Raw genomic sequence first — 17323 nt, 5'->3', positions numbered from 1 at the left:
CAATCCTGTCAGAAAAGCTGCAGGCTTCCTTTTGCAAAAGATATATTTAGACTTAATAACTCTGAGAGTCATTGTATGTCGCTTGTGATACCAGCCAACGAAAAGCAGGTGGTGCTGGAACTTCTATACTGGTGTTCATAATTCAAAGGAGTGGACTAGGAGACTTATGCAATCGTGTGGTGCTCAACAAGAACTACATCATAGCATTCAAAAAGTATAAAGATGTGGCACCCGCCAAGAACTAAAACCTTGGCTTTATGTACTTGGGCCTTCTGTTGGAGTTTGCAGACGTGAAGTAGCCGTCACCCATCTATGATTTCCACTACTTCGATGATGGCATTTACACTACAGGAAATCAACACTTGAGTCTATCTTACTGGCCAGACCTTTAAGAAGGAACATATTAGAGAAAGGAAAGCACAAGGCATCAAGCTGGTATTAGTTTAGACCACTGTTGCCCAACCAGTGGCTCAGGAGTAACATGTGGCTACCAGGTCCTTTACAAGTGGCTCTCCAGCTGTCGGCAGCTGCAGATACAATTGTGCACTTGTAGCACCAAGAATATCATGACATCTGGCTTAGAGAGGGAGAATTCTTTTCAACACTTTTAAAACTGAATACAAATATCTGTATTACAGAGTTGTAACGTAAAACTGTTGAGTTGCCCCAAGCACAATATGTTGTTCACCAATTCCCTTTCCAGTTCTAATGTGGATGATCAGGTAAAGGTCCATTACATAGACCAATAATCAGGGATGAGTGTTTGTAGAAAAGGTTCCAGCGATTATCTAATGAACGAGCAAATGCTTTTTTAATGGGTGAATGTGTATTTTGGCCAGCACCAAAACCATCATTCCTGTGCACCAGACTGGCCCATGTAAACAGGGATCTGCTGCCCAGGAACAATGATTTTCTATGGGGACAGATGATCGCCGTATCAATCACTTGTTCCCATAAATGTAGCCCTCATCTCCGCTGACCATCAGGCATTTTTCGGGAATGTCTGGTTCATTTCCGAACATTGGCTGACACATTGGTCCGTGTAAAAGGACATTAAGCCTTATGGATATGAGCAAAGCGACCTAAAATTGTAAAAGGAAATCTTACTTTTCTTGACAGCTTTAGTTGAAAGAGTTGGACCAATTTCTGTAGAATGATTTAAAAAGCTTCTCCCCTCTTTGGGCTCTTTCACTATGCACTGTGAGGTGTGAAATGCATTAATGACATGGGGAGACGCAATTATCTCTTAATATGTGAAATGACTGTATAGTGAATAAAGTTGTCCTTACAAAGTGGCCTCCCTCTGAGATGACTGACTTTCTTCTGAATGCTCTTTCTGAATCATTAAAGCTTTGAGGAAACAATATTGAAAAATTCTCTTCTCTTCAATGCATGATAATACATAAGAGTGTGGAGAGCTTATACAGTATATCTACAAGAGCAAGCGTAGCTTTCATAAATGGTGTCTGCATCCTACAGCCAACAAAAAAAAAAAAAAATTCTTCTAGCACTGGAACAATATCCTCACAGCAACTACATTCATAATAAGTTAACACAAAGTTTATTAAACCCTTACTGGCTTAGTCACTTTTTTGTTCAACGTAGTTGTATGAGGCTTTGCTTTTTTTTGCAGGACAGGCTGTTGTACTTTTTTGTAAACGCCGATCCCTCAATGCTATGAGGGGCTTAGTCTCAGTCAAACAAGCGATGGATAATTAGTATGGCGATAGGATCAGATAGAAATAAATCCTTTGGCATTTGGTCCCCAGTGTAGGATCTGGAAAGGAGCAACTGCATTAAATAAAACTATATAACACCTAAGGTCATACAATCTGAAGGCACCAGTGAACTGTAGCATTTGCTGTACCCAGGCGTAACGCATACAATTGGTGAATATCCCACTTCAGAAAACATTGGCTATTAGGCCATCTCAGAAACTCGCTACCTGACTATTGTTTCCTACTGAGCAACATACATACATATCACTTCTGTGATTTATATAAGTGATCCCTCGGGATACAATATTTTCACCATACAATGGTCTTTCCTAGACCATTGCAAGTTGAAACTAGACAAAGTAAAATGCATAAGGTAAAACACCTGCATTGGTTGTAGCTCCGCTGTACTGTAAAGTGTGGTACTACATGTTCTATACTACCCTCTGTACTAAGATGAGCTGCTTCTTTGGATGTGAGAGTGGCTTCATTTTACTTTTGGGGTATATTTCACAGGATCCCAAAGAAGCTCCTGTCCTCATCATAGATGATGAATTAGAGCTACCATCACCTATTCTGATTAATATGTAAGGTCTTCCTTTATTTGTGTTAGTTATCTGCAAATTTTTCTTAAATCTTCATAAATTTTTCTCTTATCCTAACATGACATTTTGGGACTTTAGAACCAATTACTAGTTTTGGATACATTTATAGACTCAAGTTACAATGGTCCTCCTGAGACCAATGACTTACTTTAGGAAATGACATTCATCATGCAGACAAAGTTAAAGTTCATTGTAGCAGCCAGGCAACATTCACAAGTATTACATGGTCATTGTTGTCATTAACAACAGATACTGCTTCCCCGACTCAATCATCAGTTATCTATATTGGAATTTGTTGGCAGAAAACAACAATATGCATCCAGTATTCTGCTTGTGTGCCAACTGAACTCTCACCTGGCCAAGTTTTTGGTGGTGCAGTCACTGTCATACCAGTGACATTTCTCAAAAAAAAGCCCTCTCACCCTTGTACTTTCACATGGAGAAAAATGCTGCCTGCTCTTTGAAATTATTGTTGTGTGACATTGTGCAAGGGCACTATCAACATGTGGAGCAGCAATTACAGCCAGGGACATTACATGTCTTTTAATGCCCATGTTTTGCCCGGTAGTGGCAACGATCCATAACCACAATGAGGCCAGGTGCTACTGCCACCTTTATGCTTGTGCCGGTCTGGTTCCCACATTAGGTGCTTATCCATCTCCTCCTCAATGGACATCTTCTGTCTTGAACAGAAACGGAGCAGACTGTTGCTTCCACTCCTCCCTCTGTAGCCATGCTGTCCTATAACTGATAATGTCTGATGGATGAGAGAAGTCACACAGCAGATCAATTGTCATTGTGCATCAAGCAGCAAATTTCTGAATATTTCCACGCTAACTGCATCTGGGAACAAAGTTGGCAAAATGGCAGGAACATTATGGCCATGTCCAGGAGATTGTGTGCATATTTAAGCAGTTCTTATGTGTGTTCTATGAATGCCTTCCTGGACTTGCAGAAAAAGAACAATAAACCAAATGATTCTATTATGCAGCAGACCACCACAGCAGGAAGCATGTGTTCTGACACGTGTCCCATACTCCAGCCCTTCAAAGAGGCCACCAGATTTATAAGTAGGGACAATAGCAGCATCAAGAATGCCATCCTCCTGCTATTTATATTGTAGCAAACACTTATGCAACAAGTGATGGTGGAAGAACAGCTTCCACATCTTGCTCACCAGGATGTGGCTGTTGGGGGTGAGGAGTTAGTAGTAGATGAGATTGTTGGTAGTACAAGGCTAACACATCCGACAGAATGGTGGACACATAGAACACACCATGTAAAGCACTTTAGACCTTGCTTAACTCCTATACAGGTAAAGATAGAAACAGACTCATTTTGTCCTGAAGCAACCTCATTACAATTAATTCAAATAAATGGCCATCCATGAAAGTCTACATGCACACAACCGTATTTAATTTGCGGTCCCCAAAGATCTGCAAAGTACGGATACCGTCTGTACGCCAGATTGCAGGCCCATTGACTTTAATGGGTCCGTGGACCAGAATAGGACAGGTTTTATTATTTGCAGAACAGACATAAGGATCCGGACAGGACGCAGATCTCATTTACTAAAACTGCCACTGACAGCAGTGTAAAGTAGCTGACAGGCTCCCTATAAACCTGCACGATACAGAACAGGACAATGAAGAATTGAAAAGACTCAGTCATGTAGCAAAATGTACAGCATTTATTCACATACGGACAAAAAGGCACAATTCTACGTAGTATCAGAGCTGAAAAAATAAAGCTGTATTTTACTAGCTTATAAATATTTAAATAAAAGTAGAAAGGGACAACAGCAGTGAAAGCAAGTTCGGCATTACATAATAGAAGGAAATGGCCATAATCCTCATGTAACCTTGAAAACGTTCTGAAAAGTGACAAATCAGTGAAATTATATGATCAATACATTCGAAGCAAGACACAATAATACCGCATTCTTTAAAAGGAAAAATATCAAATTACACACTCATTTTGTGAGATTTCACCCTTTAAAAACCACAGTGCTTACAATAAACAGGGTGGTCTTCTCAAAGAGGACGTCTTTTTTTCGGGTCTCACTGTTTGCCCCCTCCCAATGACCAAAACATGTTGCATTCAAAATAAATGTGTTACATCAGTATGACTGATAGGGAAATAGTGAAAAGTACCCTGCTCTTCGTTCTTTAAACTGGTGGGGTCCTGTCCGGCCATCAGTTTCTAACACTTCAATATTATAGTAAGACATCTAGTAAGCTAGAAGCTGCATTTATAGAGACATTTAGCAGGCTTTAGTCAACTGTAAGGTCCCTTTCACAAAGAGGATTCTGTAAACCCAAAGTCTGCCACATATTCCTCAGCAGAAACCCTTCCAGTTTCTGCCACAATCCAGCTGGCGGTTTAGACCCATTGAATGAGTGGACACCCGCTGCAGTTTCTAGCCGCATCCACACTGGCACACTGCGCCAAGAAAAGACATGACTTTTTCTGGCATAGCCGCAGCGACAAATCAAGGCTGCATTAATTGCATTGTAATATTCCGCTTAAAACAGTGGGAGGCAAATTCAACAAGGCTGCCGACGGGGCCTAATGCTGATAAAAGACCCAGTCTGATAACATGGACTCAAAATGCAGTCCTTGATCTATAAATAAAACAAGAAATTTTATAGGTTTAACGCTCCTTCATAGTCCTGACCTACTGACCAATGGTCATACACGACTGCTGGTTTGATTTAAATACTCAAGAGTAAGTTGCACAAAATATTGTAGGCCTGTAATACTGTAATTTCAGTGGAAGCTTTGCTCTACTTTTACAGTTTCCCACATGGACATTACATTGTTGGTTGCTCCTCAGCGACAAGTTACAAAATTGATTCTTTGTCAACATTCGGTCATACTAACAAAAGTGTCTGTGTGACGTCACTTGCTAAGAAGTAGCAGGAAAAATTTATAAGAATGAATCAGAGCTAAAACTTTTACTTTAGAGGCATAAGGGTAGGGTTGAAACTGACTGATACAACAGTAGAAAAGAAATAGAAGTAAATTAGGAAAAGTTGTGTCAAGATGGCACCTTTCGGCCACAGAAGCATTGAAATGAAGACACAATTCAACTAAGATCATGGATTTGTCTATTCCACAACTGTCGGGTAACTAAAATGCAGCCCAGGCTTGAAGTAGAGGAGCAGGTGGATTTTTTTTTTTTTATTATAAAGCTCCTACCTCCATATTCTACCAGCTTGAAATTACAAATGGGTTGTGCAGCGATGTGTTTTTGAATACATCTTAGAGTGGTAAACAAACCTTTTCTTTCTCACCTGAGATTATATTTCAATTTAATCCTTTATAAAAAAAAAAAAAAAAAAAAAAAAAAAAAAAAAGCATCCCTATAAATTCCTGTGGAAATAGTTTACGTTAATACAGTCTCTGAGCATTGGCAGAACCAACCTCGATTACTGCATGCAACCCTGACTGAGTATACTGTGAGGTGGAAAAAAAGTCAAATTAGACCATGAAAACTGTATAGTAAAATTTGCTGCAGTAGGGTTTAAAAGTATACTTCCAACAAAAAAATTTAACTTCCTCCTTTATTTGGATTTTTAGCAGGTCAAGCAACCTTCAACCTTCACTTCGACCAGGAAGAGAAGGGCAATCAGTGACTCTGAGCATCACACAGTACGTTCATAAGTCTTCTGTGGGCATCTTTATCTAGGCCTACCAAGAGAAAAATAGCTCTATCATACTGTCATCCTAAATTTCACAACTACTATTCTACTAGCAGATAACATATTTCCCTCACAGCAGCATTAAACTGACAATGCGTTAACTAGCTATATAGGAGTTTTATCTCTTTGTGCTTACTGCAATCCAAGGACCATGTTTTGTATTTCATTTTTAATGGTATAGTACTGCAGAAATGAAAAAGCCCAAAATTCTAGTAAAAAAATTGGAGTTTTAGAAAAATACCCCATTCAGATGGAAATGCACCTTTAAATTACTATGCAAGGAGCTGTTTCTTATCTTCCAGAACTCCACTAGCTTGGAAACACGCTTGCATATTAGGACTCTGTATTATATACGATTTCTTAATACAGCCCATTTTAAGAACTGCTCCTGATGACAGCACAGAGAGAAGGGATGCAGGGGAGAACATACATTTCTTATAGGTGTCCCTGGATCCTGTAGACAAATAACAGGACACCGTTCACAGTAGTCATAGTATCACTATGGACCTATCTTGGAATGGTCTTGACTGCCACTGATTTCAATAATTGTGTGTGCATACATCTGAAATATTACCAGGTGTGTCGAAAAACTGTGGGTACACTTATAATTTATAGCTGCACTATAAAAAAATTGACAATGGTTAAAATAGAAATGATATCCCGTTAATAAAAATAAGCAGCCAACATATTTCCTATCCTTCCGAATTTTACCCAAAAAGGAAAGAACCTAGCAAAAAAAAAAGAAAACATACCAAGAAAAAAAGACTCACTTTCTCCTTCTGAAAAAAAAAAAAAATCAGTTCCCAGGCTTCATATAATACACACATAAAAGCGGAAGGTGCATGGTAGTGTACACAAGCCCTAAATGTGAGTAACTGTGTATCCTTTATACACAAAGTATTAAAAGGGTTGGTCACCTTTTGGGTAGAGTTGGCAAACCCCCCTCTGGGGAAGACCTGTAAAGGGAAGCATTCTTAACTGCTCCCCAGCTTTGGCCATCTTGCTTAGGTCCTCCACTGTCAACATAGGCTGCAGCAGTGTCAAAGACTATCATTGACAACAGCAGTGACCTGCCGCCCTTTGCGTCAAGTGACCAATTGAGGGGGGAGCAGGTCACTGTTGTGGCCAGTAACCGGCTGCAGCGGTCTCAATGTGGCTGTTGACAGTGGGGCACCGAGTGAGACAGCCAAGCCTGGGGAACAGGTAAGAATGTTTCCCCTTTCTGTTGCAGGTCTGCCCCGTAGGGGTTGGTAGATGGGGGAATACCAAAAGGTGGCCAACACTAATAAGGACATTCAAAATTACTTTTTCATTTAAATGGCTTGACCCACTGGTATTGAGACACCGAAATCCTTGACAATTTCTATCACAGATTTTTGTGCCTCAGCATCTATTGTAATACATCTAAGTGAAGGTGCACTCATTGACCAATCTTTATTAGTCTTTATAAATGTGTCCCAGTCCTAAACTATCCTACTGGCTGCACTCTCGTGGGCGAGCAGGGTCTTCAGATGCATCATCACTGCATAGTGTTCATGTGAAGCCTCTTGTATTACACATTGTTTACAGGATTATCAGTTCATGACCAAGTCACTTCTTAGAAAACCATTGGAAGAAAAGCAGATAGATAAGGCTTAGGTTCTAAACTGCAATAACTCACAATAGTGCAAATTAATGATGCAAGTCATAAAGTGTCACAACAGGCTGCATCTCACAAGTTTATGAAATGGCTTTGGAGACAAGGACTAGGTTCCATGTTGCTTGTAACATTTCAATGTACATTTCAACATACAGTTCATAATTGTCACCATTAGTAGAGTGACTCCCAGCAAAAGGGGAAAATATATTTAGAAACATTAAAACTGGTGCCAACAATAACAATGCAAAGGACATTAGTGGGTGTTTGGTCTCCTAGACCACCCAAGCAATGTGTATTCACAAAGCTGAGGTGAATCTACCAATAAGATACACCATGGAGCGATGACAATAAGGATCAAGAGAACAGCTCTCACATGTGGATAGGGCTATATATTCTATTTGTTATGAAGGGTCTTCTAAAGTTGGCCATACAGTTGAGTTAACTGCTGGCCACGCTTGTTTGAGTGGCAGCCATTCCTCTAGGCCCCCGTAAACTTGCAGGCTCAACTTGGGTACAGTAAGCATGTGTTCTCCAGACATTTCTGTCCTCTCCATAAACCCACCTCTGGCTGTGGTTTATCTCTTGAGAACAAAAATATCAGGCATGTTGAATTCCACCTGTCATATGCCATCAAGCGAGCGTCAGGAAACCCCACTGAAATTGACAGGTCCAGCCAACAATAATCTGTGTATGGACATCCTTAGTTCTATGGTTTGTTTAGATGAACAACTCCCAAAACGTATTCAGTGAGAGATGCATGAACATGGTTAACTTTGGTTTCAACTAATACCTATACCAATGTGTTGTCCAACATACACACACTGACTAATTGGCAGAGACTCAAGGAAGGTCAGTGTATATAAAGGCTATGGACACCTTTGGTTGGCATATTTTTATTATTGCATTCTACTTCTTTTTGGACTAAATAATTTTTTCTGTTTTTTTTATTAAAAATGTTCAGATCTTTTCTCTGCACAGATTCTGTCTACTTGTAGACTACTGCTTTCTGTTTATACTGAGTCCCATTAGACAGCAGCTCTGATGGCTCAGTCTATAACCCTCATATCTGAACTTCTGACTGCTCATAAACAGTAATTTAAGAACCTGTGATTTCCCGTTTTGTTTTTTTACTCCCTGCCTTCTGGAGCCATAACTTTTTTATTTCCCCATTCACATAGCCGTATGTTTTGCAGGAAAACTTGCACTTTCTGATGTAATTTAATATTGCATACGATGCAATGTTTAAAAAGCTTACTTTTGCCATACATGTAGGGTGGCGGTCAAGAAGGGGCTAAGCCATATTCTTATTGTTTGAGAAGAACTGAATTGTAATCTAGGTTTCCTAGCAGTCAGGAGTTCAGAGTTTTTTGTGGAAGTTTTGAGACAGATTTTCCTGTAGGTTTTTCAGCCAGAAGTAGATTTGAAAAGAAATATAAAATAAAGGACTTGCACTTCTCCTTCCTACTGGATCCACTTCTGGCTTCGGATGAAAAACCTGCAGAAAACTATTCCTCAAAATCTCCTCTAAAAAAACTTGTGTGAACCTATCCGAAGGAATACAGACTGAGCCATCAGAGCGACTGACGGGACTGTAGTGTACACAGACAGCAATAGTCTGCAAACAGTTGTACAGAGAAAACTGGTAAAAATGTTTAATAAAGACCAATTAAAAAATATATTTTCACCCCAAAATGAGTAGAATGCAATAATATAAAAAAAATGCCCTAAAAAAAAGTCAGTAGCTTTTGTAGGGGTTGTCCAGGATTAGAAAAAAAAAAGACCCCCCCCCCCAACAAAACAGTGTCACTCTGGTCCATCTGTGCCTGTGAGGTTCATCCCTATTCAACTGAACACCAGGTATAGAAATGGACAAGAGCGGCACGGTTTTTGAAAGAAAACAAAAATCTTGGACAACCGTTTGAACCTGGGCTTTTTTTTTTAGGTGTTCCTTTTCTAAAATAAATTAAGTTAACCATGAGAAGGTGTCATATGTACTACCAAACATCTTGGAAGACCTTAGAAGGCCATAAAAATGGTTAAAGAAGTATTCCCATCACAGACCATTGGGGCATATCGCTAGGATATGCCCCCATTGTCTAGTAGGTGCGGGTCCCACCTCTGGGACCTGCATCTACAACAAGAACGGAGTGGGGAGAGCCGTGGCTGGAAGACCCTGGATTTCCCGGGGTCTGTCCACCACCAAGTGCTGCTCCCATAGAAATGAATGGGAGCGCACGCGTTGCCCCTGCTTCCATTCATTTCTATGGGGCAGACGAAAATAGCCGAGCTAGCACCCCTCTGTTCATTTCCCCGCTCCGTTCTCATTGTAGGTGTGGGACCTATCAGACAATGGGGGCATATCCTAGCGATATGCCACATTGTCTGTGATGGGAATACCCCTTTAATTTAACCAGACTTGAACAGAAATCGCTAAACAAAATTTAAAAAAGAACTTGATAGAGGATATCCGATATTCCAAAGAAAGGAACTTTGAAACGAGAGATGGCTTTCTTTTGTCTATCTAAGGATTCTTTCTGATAAACCTTTCCAGCTAAAAGACTCTGCAGACATTACTCATCAAAGCTAAATAATGCAGGCAAGTAAGCGCAGTGTTTTTCATTTTATCTAATCTGACTGGATTAAGCAGCTCCTTTGGACACTTTATTCTCATTACATATATGCTCCCTCTACTGGAAGCAGGCACACCAGTGATGGATTCATATGCACAGTTATGGAAACCAGCATCTATGTCTTGTATAAATCCTTCATCCCCTGGGAATGAAAGGAGGTCAGTTATTATTGTCTGCATTCAATACCCCCGACAGAACGGAACAAGTTATGTCGTAGTGAATACCCCAAAAGTGGGAGCGGAATGCATATTCACAAGTCCCCAGCTGTAATGTTCCATGTATAGCTATATACAGGAGCATCACTGTCAGTATTTTCTAGAAGACAGCATTAGTTTTGCACGTGCAACCATATTCAGAGCAATCTGACACCACAAGACATATAATATCTGGGTGTAGCTGGTTTCTCAGGCATGAGCTTTTCTGAATAGTCTGCCCACCATGCCAGTTTAGTGTAGCTGGATCGTTATGTCTTGGTTGCATTTTCAATGCTTAGACATGTATCAAACCAAGAGATTATCTTGCAAATAAAACATGGCACACAAGTGCCCTAGTAGCCTTGGAAGTCTCCTTCTACATGAACAGTATGAGACTCAGACATGCGGCAGGGCAAAGAAGTATGGACAGCTCATTAACATGTGTGTACAGTGCAGTTTTATTTTGAGGAAAGGGGTGCTCCCTTTTATTCCAGTACCCCAAACTTCCAAAATAATTTCAAGTGCATATTGCATCTCACACACCCACCAGGTGGTGAACCGGAGCATCTTTATAGGTCATTATATTATTGATTCCACGCCACCAAGTACCAATTGGCCATTGTGCTAACATAACAGTGTAACAGGCAAATGAAAAGATACTTAAGACCATGCCTGCATATCAAAAAGAAGTGCAAGGAAATGTAACGGGCCACAAGTGCAAGTTGGTGTACCCAAAACCAAACTGTGTATTACTCCAAAATGACTTCATTGTGCTTCCAAATGGACAAATGAAAGCACATCCAGTGCCACCTACCCTCAAACTTGTAAACCTGCCCCATAGACACACTCTTATGTCCAACATAAGCAGATGCATTTCAGAGGAATAGGGAAGAAAATATTGTGGGTAGGAAGAAAGTCCTGGATTTCAAGTGCAAGTAAACACACTGGAGTAAGTACAGGAAGAGTGGACTATTGACCAGTTTAAGTCTTTTTTAGTCTCCTGTATAGAAGCAGTCTGTCCTGGAGTATATAGAAAGGTTTCCAGTTAAGAGGCTAGGATGCTTCTCCTAATAATGTCTGTCTCGTACCCTCTGCTCATGTTGTTGCTGGATGACAGCCTTCGTAGTGAACACTTCTCTGCCGATTCTGTTTCAGAGTCGCTCATCTCTGCATCGGGGGTGTAGCCATCATTGTCACTGACTAGCTTTAGTTTATCTTTTGTCCTATCATTTGGCGTGACAAGGCCTATATATTGGCAGTTTGTGTTTGATTGACAAGTTCCGGCTTTTTGTGGCTGCCTTTCTCCTTTCTTTGGAATTCGGAATCCCCCCCAGTTTTTCACAGGGCTTGTAGGCACTTTTACTGAAGTCTGGTTACAATGTATTTTGATTATGGAGCCACTGTACTTAGACAAGCTGTTCCCAGCGGAGGTCTTTTTCGTGGCTATGGCAGTTGTCTTACTACTACAGTGGCTTAGGGCTCTCTTGTTCTCAACCTGTTTATCCACTGGCTCTCCTGTCCGTGGAGTCTTGTGCTGCTGCCTATAGGGCTTCTCCTTTAGCTCTGCTTTTATAATATCACACCGAGGGCGGCTGTCTCGTCTCTTTCTGTGTTCTGGCATACTGGCCCCATTTTTCTGCTGGACTGGTGACACCTTGGCAATGGCCTTCTCCGCAGATAATGTAGACTCCATGGGTATCGTATCCCTCTTTTTATCACTGTAAGTCGAATGAGAGTACTGTGATTTCATGCTGCTCAATGACCTCTCTCTGTCTCTGCTCTTTTTGTGGGATACTTTCATGGATCGCCCCAAAGAAGAACCAAGCTGTTTCCTGAAGAAAGCAGAATGCCATTTCAAATCCTCAATTTTTGGAGCATCTGGCCCAGATGGCTGGGTGTTAAAGAGAAGGTCGCTTTCTGAAAAGGCACCTGAGGAAATAAATATAAAACATGATCAGATGTAACAATGAATTGAGTCAACATGAGACTGTAACACTGAAAACTGTGGATTCATGATTTCAGATTCAGTGAAGCTGCAGCACCCTCAGACTGTCTACAAGCCTGCTTGTTTACACTGCTCCCTTTAGTCCTCTTATGCTATAGACATACTAGGACAAACTACTGAAAACTGAAAGAAATACTTTGTTGCCAAAAGCAACCAATCACAGCACTGCATTTTTCAAGAGCACTATGAGAACTCACAGCTGTACTGTGATTGGTTGCTATGGTCAATAAACACAGGTTTTCTTTCAGATAGTTTCATAAACCTTCCCAATATGTGCTTGAAAAAGTGCAGAGTCTGCTGTAATCACAGGACTAAACTAACTAGGCAACTTGTAACTTCTTGTCTGGGTTTCCTGTCAGTAGGGAGGAAGCAGTTTATGTTTCCTCTTGCTCTAACCCATTTTATGTGCGGTCTTCAAGGAGAATGAAGCATAGATCACAAATGTAAATTGTAGATTAGACACCTACACACGGAGCTGCAGATTTGAAGAGGTTTATAACGCACAGGAAGCATTCTGCAGTGAATTTTTTATTTTATTTTAAGATAAATGCAAATATATATTTTTTTTATATTTCAATAATACAGGTTCCTGTTTTAATCCCCACCCAAGTTACCAAAGGGTATCTTTTGTATCCTTCTAAAATGATCAGCAAGAAAACGAAATGAAAATGCTTAAAACTTCTATTTATCTTGGTACATTAAAATATGGTAGTAGCTGATCAAAATTGCTAGCCAAAACAGGCTTTCTACAGGGATTATGTGAGAAGGAGGAGGACCTGGGAAGTCTGTAATTGCCCCCTATATGTGTAACAGGCTCACTCATCAATCACATTTATTCACACCTGTCCCTGTACTAAAACATGACATTAACAAGAGGGCTGGGAGGAGACTCGACCTGTGTACAAGTCTATGGGGTTCATGAAACATGGTCCAAGAGATGGCTGAATTTTCCAGATTGTGGCTTGGCTGAGCCAAACTCAAAACATCATACGGTAATTGATCTGATTATGGAAATTCCAGCCCAACTGTGGATTTACTGCCATGTACACAAATGACCCTGTCAGTCAGGACAGTATACCTGCAGTTGGTCTGGAACTCACAGCATCATGGATGACTACAATACAGCAAGTTAGGTTTAGATCAGTCATGGTTGGTTTAGGAAATGCGCCATCCCGCGGACTAGGTTAACCAGACCACATATCACTGTGTGAAAGCAGCCTTGGAATATATTGTGGCGTGTCCATGTTACCTATTGACTGCTAAAGACATCTATTAAGGCCTCATGCACACAAGCGTTTTTCGGGTCCACATCCGAGCCGCAGTTTTTGCGGCTTGGGTGCGGACCCATTCACTTCAATGGGGCCGCAAAAGATGTGGACAGCACTCTGTGTGCTGTCCACACCGTTGCTCCGTTCCGAGGCCCCGCAAAAAAATTATAGCATGTCCTATTTTTGTCCGTATTGTGGACAAGAATAGGCATGTCTACAATGGGCCCCTCGTTCCATTCCGCAAATTGCGGAAGGCACACGGGCGGCTTCCTTTTTTTGCGGATCCGTGGTTTGCGGACCGCAAAAAACAGCACAGTCGTGTGCATGAGGCCTTAACCATACAAAAAAAGGGAAACTTTTTAGATTCTCCATTTTGCATTAGAAACAAGGAGGGGCAATTATCAAAGCTATGACGCCACTATTATGGTGTAAAAAAATAAATAAAAAAATAGCAAATTATGGCGCACAGCATATTTGCACTATAATTTGCGACTTTTTAAGCTTCTCGACACTTTTGGTACTTGACGCTTCTCACACAGGTACGGGCGCTGCTGTATCTTCCCGTTGCCCAGTAGAAAACATCTAGCGTCGGTTGGGTGTTAGTCAATAGCAGGCCGCGATGGGGATAAAAGCCTCCCTAGCGTCACCCGCGATGCGAATCATAAAAATAACTGGCCTGTGTAAAAGTCTGTATGATCATAGAGACATGGCACATGTCTCTCTCTCTCGCATCCCATTTGCAATGTTAAAGGAAGAGCCTGTAGCCAGTCAGGTGGTCATGTGATCCCAGCAAGGATCGGGGAATTTGCAGAGTGATTGAAGGGTAAGTACTGCTCAAAATATCATCTTTGCACAGGAGCTGAAAGAGGCTTTTTAGGTACATACCAGGAGATCCTCTTTAAAGGGGATGTCCACTCCTTTACAAGAGATGGCCTATCCTCAAGATCTCATCGGTGGGAATCTGACAATCCACAGATCAGCTGTTTTGCAGTAGATCTGGTAGATGACACTGGAACTAGACAGTTCCATCCGTTTTGTAGCAAAGTAAGCTGGTTAATGCAGCATTGCTTCCACTAAAGTGAACAGGAACAGTGCTGCAGTAACCGGCTTCATCCACTGCACTAAAGACGGAGATTTCCGGCACCAGAGCTTCTGCAGAACAGCGGTTCATCAGGGTGTGGGGTGTCAAACACCTGCCGATCAGATAGTGATGGACTATACTAAGGAGAGGCCATCACTTTAAAAGGTGTGGACAAACCCTTTAAGCCATTGGTTTTATATATACATTAGTAATTTTATATAATAGGTGCCAGTTTTCTGAATTCATACTCATTCCTGAGGAAACCTGAGCTAGGAATTCAGTGTCAGACAGGAGCACATGTAGTTCACCACGTATCATACCGGCACTGCTTCTGTCCTGATCCATGAGCTTTGTGTAAAGATTAAAAATTTGCTCCTGAACTTTGCAAACAGAGCGCTTCATCTTCTCCCTTCTAGTCACCATGTATGTGAGGTTCCGTACCTAAAACAGAGAAAAAAAGAAAACCTCAGCTTGTGGAGAGCATTTGTTTAGCATGCAGGATGTCTCTTGACTTGATGCCAGAATCCTCCCTTGGCTCGCACAGGATTACCACACCACAGCAGATGTACAGACGACAATGTAAAGCCACAGGATTCATGTAATAGGATCCAAGGGATAAGCATTGTGGGGAGACAATCCAGCCAGTTTTCAAGCACTATGCAATGTACACTTTTTCCAGAAACTTCTGAAATAAAGAACAAATCAAAAACAGCTACTGGCCGCAGCCAGTCACCTGCCAATAACCCAATGTTTTGTGAATAGCCATCTATAATGTTATTTTATGAATTTTTTTTATTTTTTTCATGTTTGTTAACAAATATTAATCCTTACATCTGAAAGTTTTTTGCTGTTTCCTGAATTTTCAGAAATAATATGCAGCTGGATTTACAAACATGAGTATTCATAACCTAAGTCTACTCCCCCTCCCAAAATGTCATGTATTAGTTCTTTATTCATTAAATCTGTAAAATGTCACAAAAAAATTAAAATAGCTTCCCTATTTTTTTTTATAGGTCTTTTATGTAGCCTTGGGTAATAAACAAGGCAGTTGTGTTAATGGTGTGTGTTTTTTTTAATAGTTTTAAGTTTATATTTATTTTTGTTGCATAATGTTCCCAAAGATCATAAAAGACTTCTGGGGGACATTGACATTTTCTTACCTATAGGAGCCTCAGTTACAGGGGAAAACACCCCATGTCATGACGGTCACTGGCAAAGGTATTGTAAAACCCAGCAGGTATGCCATACCAGGGAGGATCTGAAGACAGTGTGGTTGCCAGGTATGCTTCTATTCACTAAATAACTTACTGAGCCCTATGTGGACAGAAGTGATTATAAATGGTTCTATCGTCTCAGGATCTCTCAAAGCTGCACGTCCAACCTGCTTCTGCTGGACAGAAAGAGCTTTAAGGCAGCAACGTCAAGAGATGTCACTGCCGACTCGAGACCCACACCACCCACTATCAGAAGACATGGGAGGTTAAGTGGTTGAACATTTCCTACTGTTATATTTCTATAGCTCCTAGGCCTCCAATGAAACAGACTATGAACAAATCCATTGTATTGTAATTCCTTGGACGTTCTATCCTCCATCTATAACCTACGAGTTAGCAAAAAGTGGGACAGATGGAAAGTATTGTTAATGCAGAAGCAAACTACAGAGGGTTTGTTTGCAGTCTTATCATGTAGATGCAAAGTTCTGCATTGGATCTATAGACACAAAACAATATAAAGATTGTAATAAAGACTCGCTAAATTATGATAGCCAACTAGGTTGAAGTGCAAACGTCCATGCTCTGACTTTGAACCCCACTGAATCACAGCGCTCCAGATGGCGACCATTTGGTCGCCAACGCCCCTTAAATTTTGCAGATGGCGACAAGACTTTTTAGCCTTGTCGCCATTTGCGACACGGCTGCCGCGCTGTAGCTGAATATTGCGGCGGGGCATGGGAGCCAATAATTCCTTGCCCCGCCGCCGATCACCTACGCTACAGGCCTGAGGTCTATTTGGTAATGAAATCCCAGCCCAGGCAGGCATGATGACGTCATCACGCCCGCCTGTTCCAGGAAGCACAGCAGTAAGGTGTGCGCATCTGTGGGCCGTACCACTAGCTAGTGAGCGCCAGCGAAAGGACACAGGTGAGTATAAGATTTAAGCTACTGGCCATAAGGGGGGCACTGGGGGGGGGGGGGGGGAACAGTACTGGCCGTAAGGGGGGCACTGGGGGAACAGTACTGGCCGTAAGGGGGGCACTGGGGGAACAGTACTGGCCGTAAGGGGGGCACTGGGGAAACAGTACTGGCCGTAAGGGGGGCACTGGGGAAACAGTACTGGCCGTAAGGGGGGCACTGGGGGAACAGTACTGGCCGTAAGGGGGGCACTGGGGGAACAGTACTGGCCGTAAGGGGGGCACTGGGGGAACAGTACTGGCCGTAAGGGGGGCACTGGGGGAACAGTACTGGCCGTAAGGGGGGCACTG

The 17323-nt window shown here is 41.6% G+C and overlaps 1 protein-coding gene across 5 annotated transcripts in view; it reads right to left on the bottom strand.

Annotated features, from left to right (window-relative positions):
• Positions 1-10015: 10015 nt before the first annotated feature.
• Positions 10016-17323, bottom strand: part of JADE1 (jade family PHD finger 1) — a 75464-nt gene continuing 68156 nt past the window's right edge. For all 5 annotated transcript variants that reach the window (XM_040418440.1, XM_040418443.1, XM_040418444.1 and 2 more), the window contains exons 10-11: positions 15162-15282; positions 10016-12416 (exon numbers count right to left, since the gene is read on the bottom strand). In XM_040418440.1, the coding sequence (XP_040274374.1) occupies positions 11533-12416; positions 15162-15282 (1005 nt within the window). In that variant the 3' untranslated portion in view covers positions 10016-11532. The remainder of the gene's footprint in view (positions 12417-15161; positions 15283-17323) is intronic.

The sequence above is a fragment of the Bufo bufo genome, chromosome 2 (assembly GCF_905171765.1).
Source record: "Bufo bufo chromosome 2, aBufBuf1.1, whole genome shotgun sequence".
NCBI classification, from domain to species: Eukaryota; Metazoa; Chordata; class Amphibia; order Anura; family Bufonidae; genus Bufo; species Bufo bufo.
The sequence above is the reverse complement of the archived record's forward strand: the minus strand, read 5'-3'. Positions and strand labels throughout refer to the sequence as shown.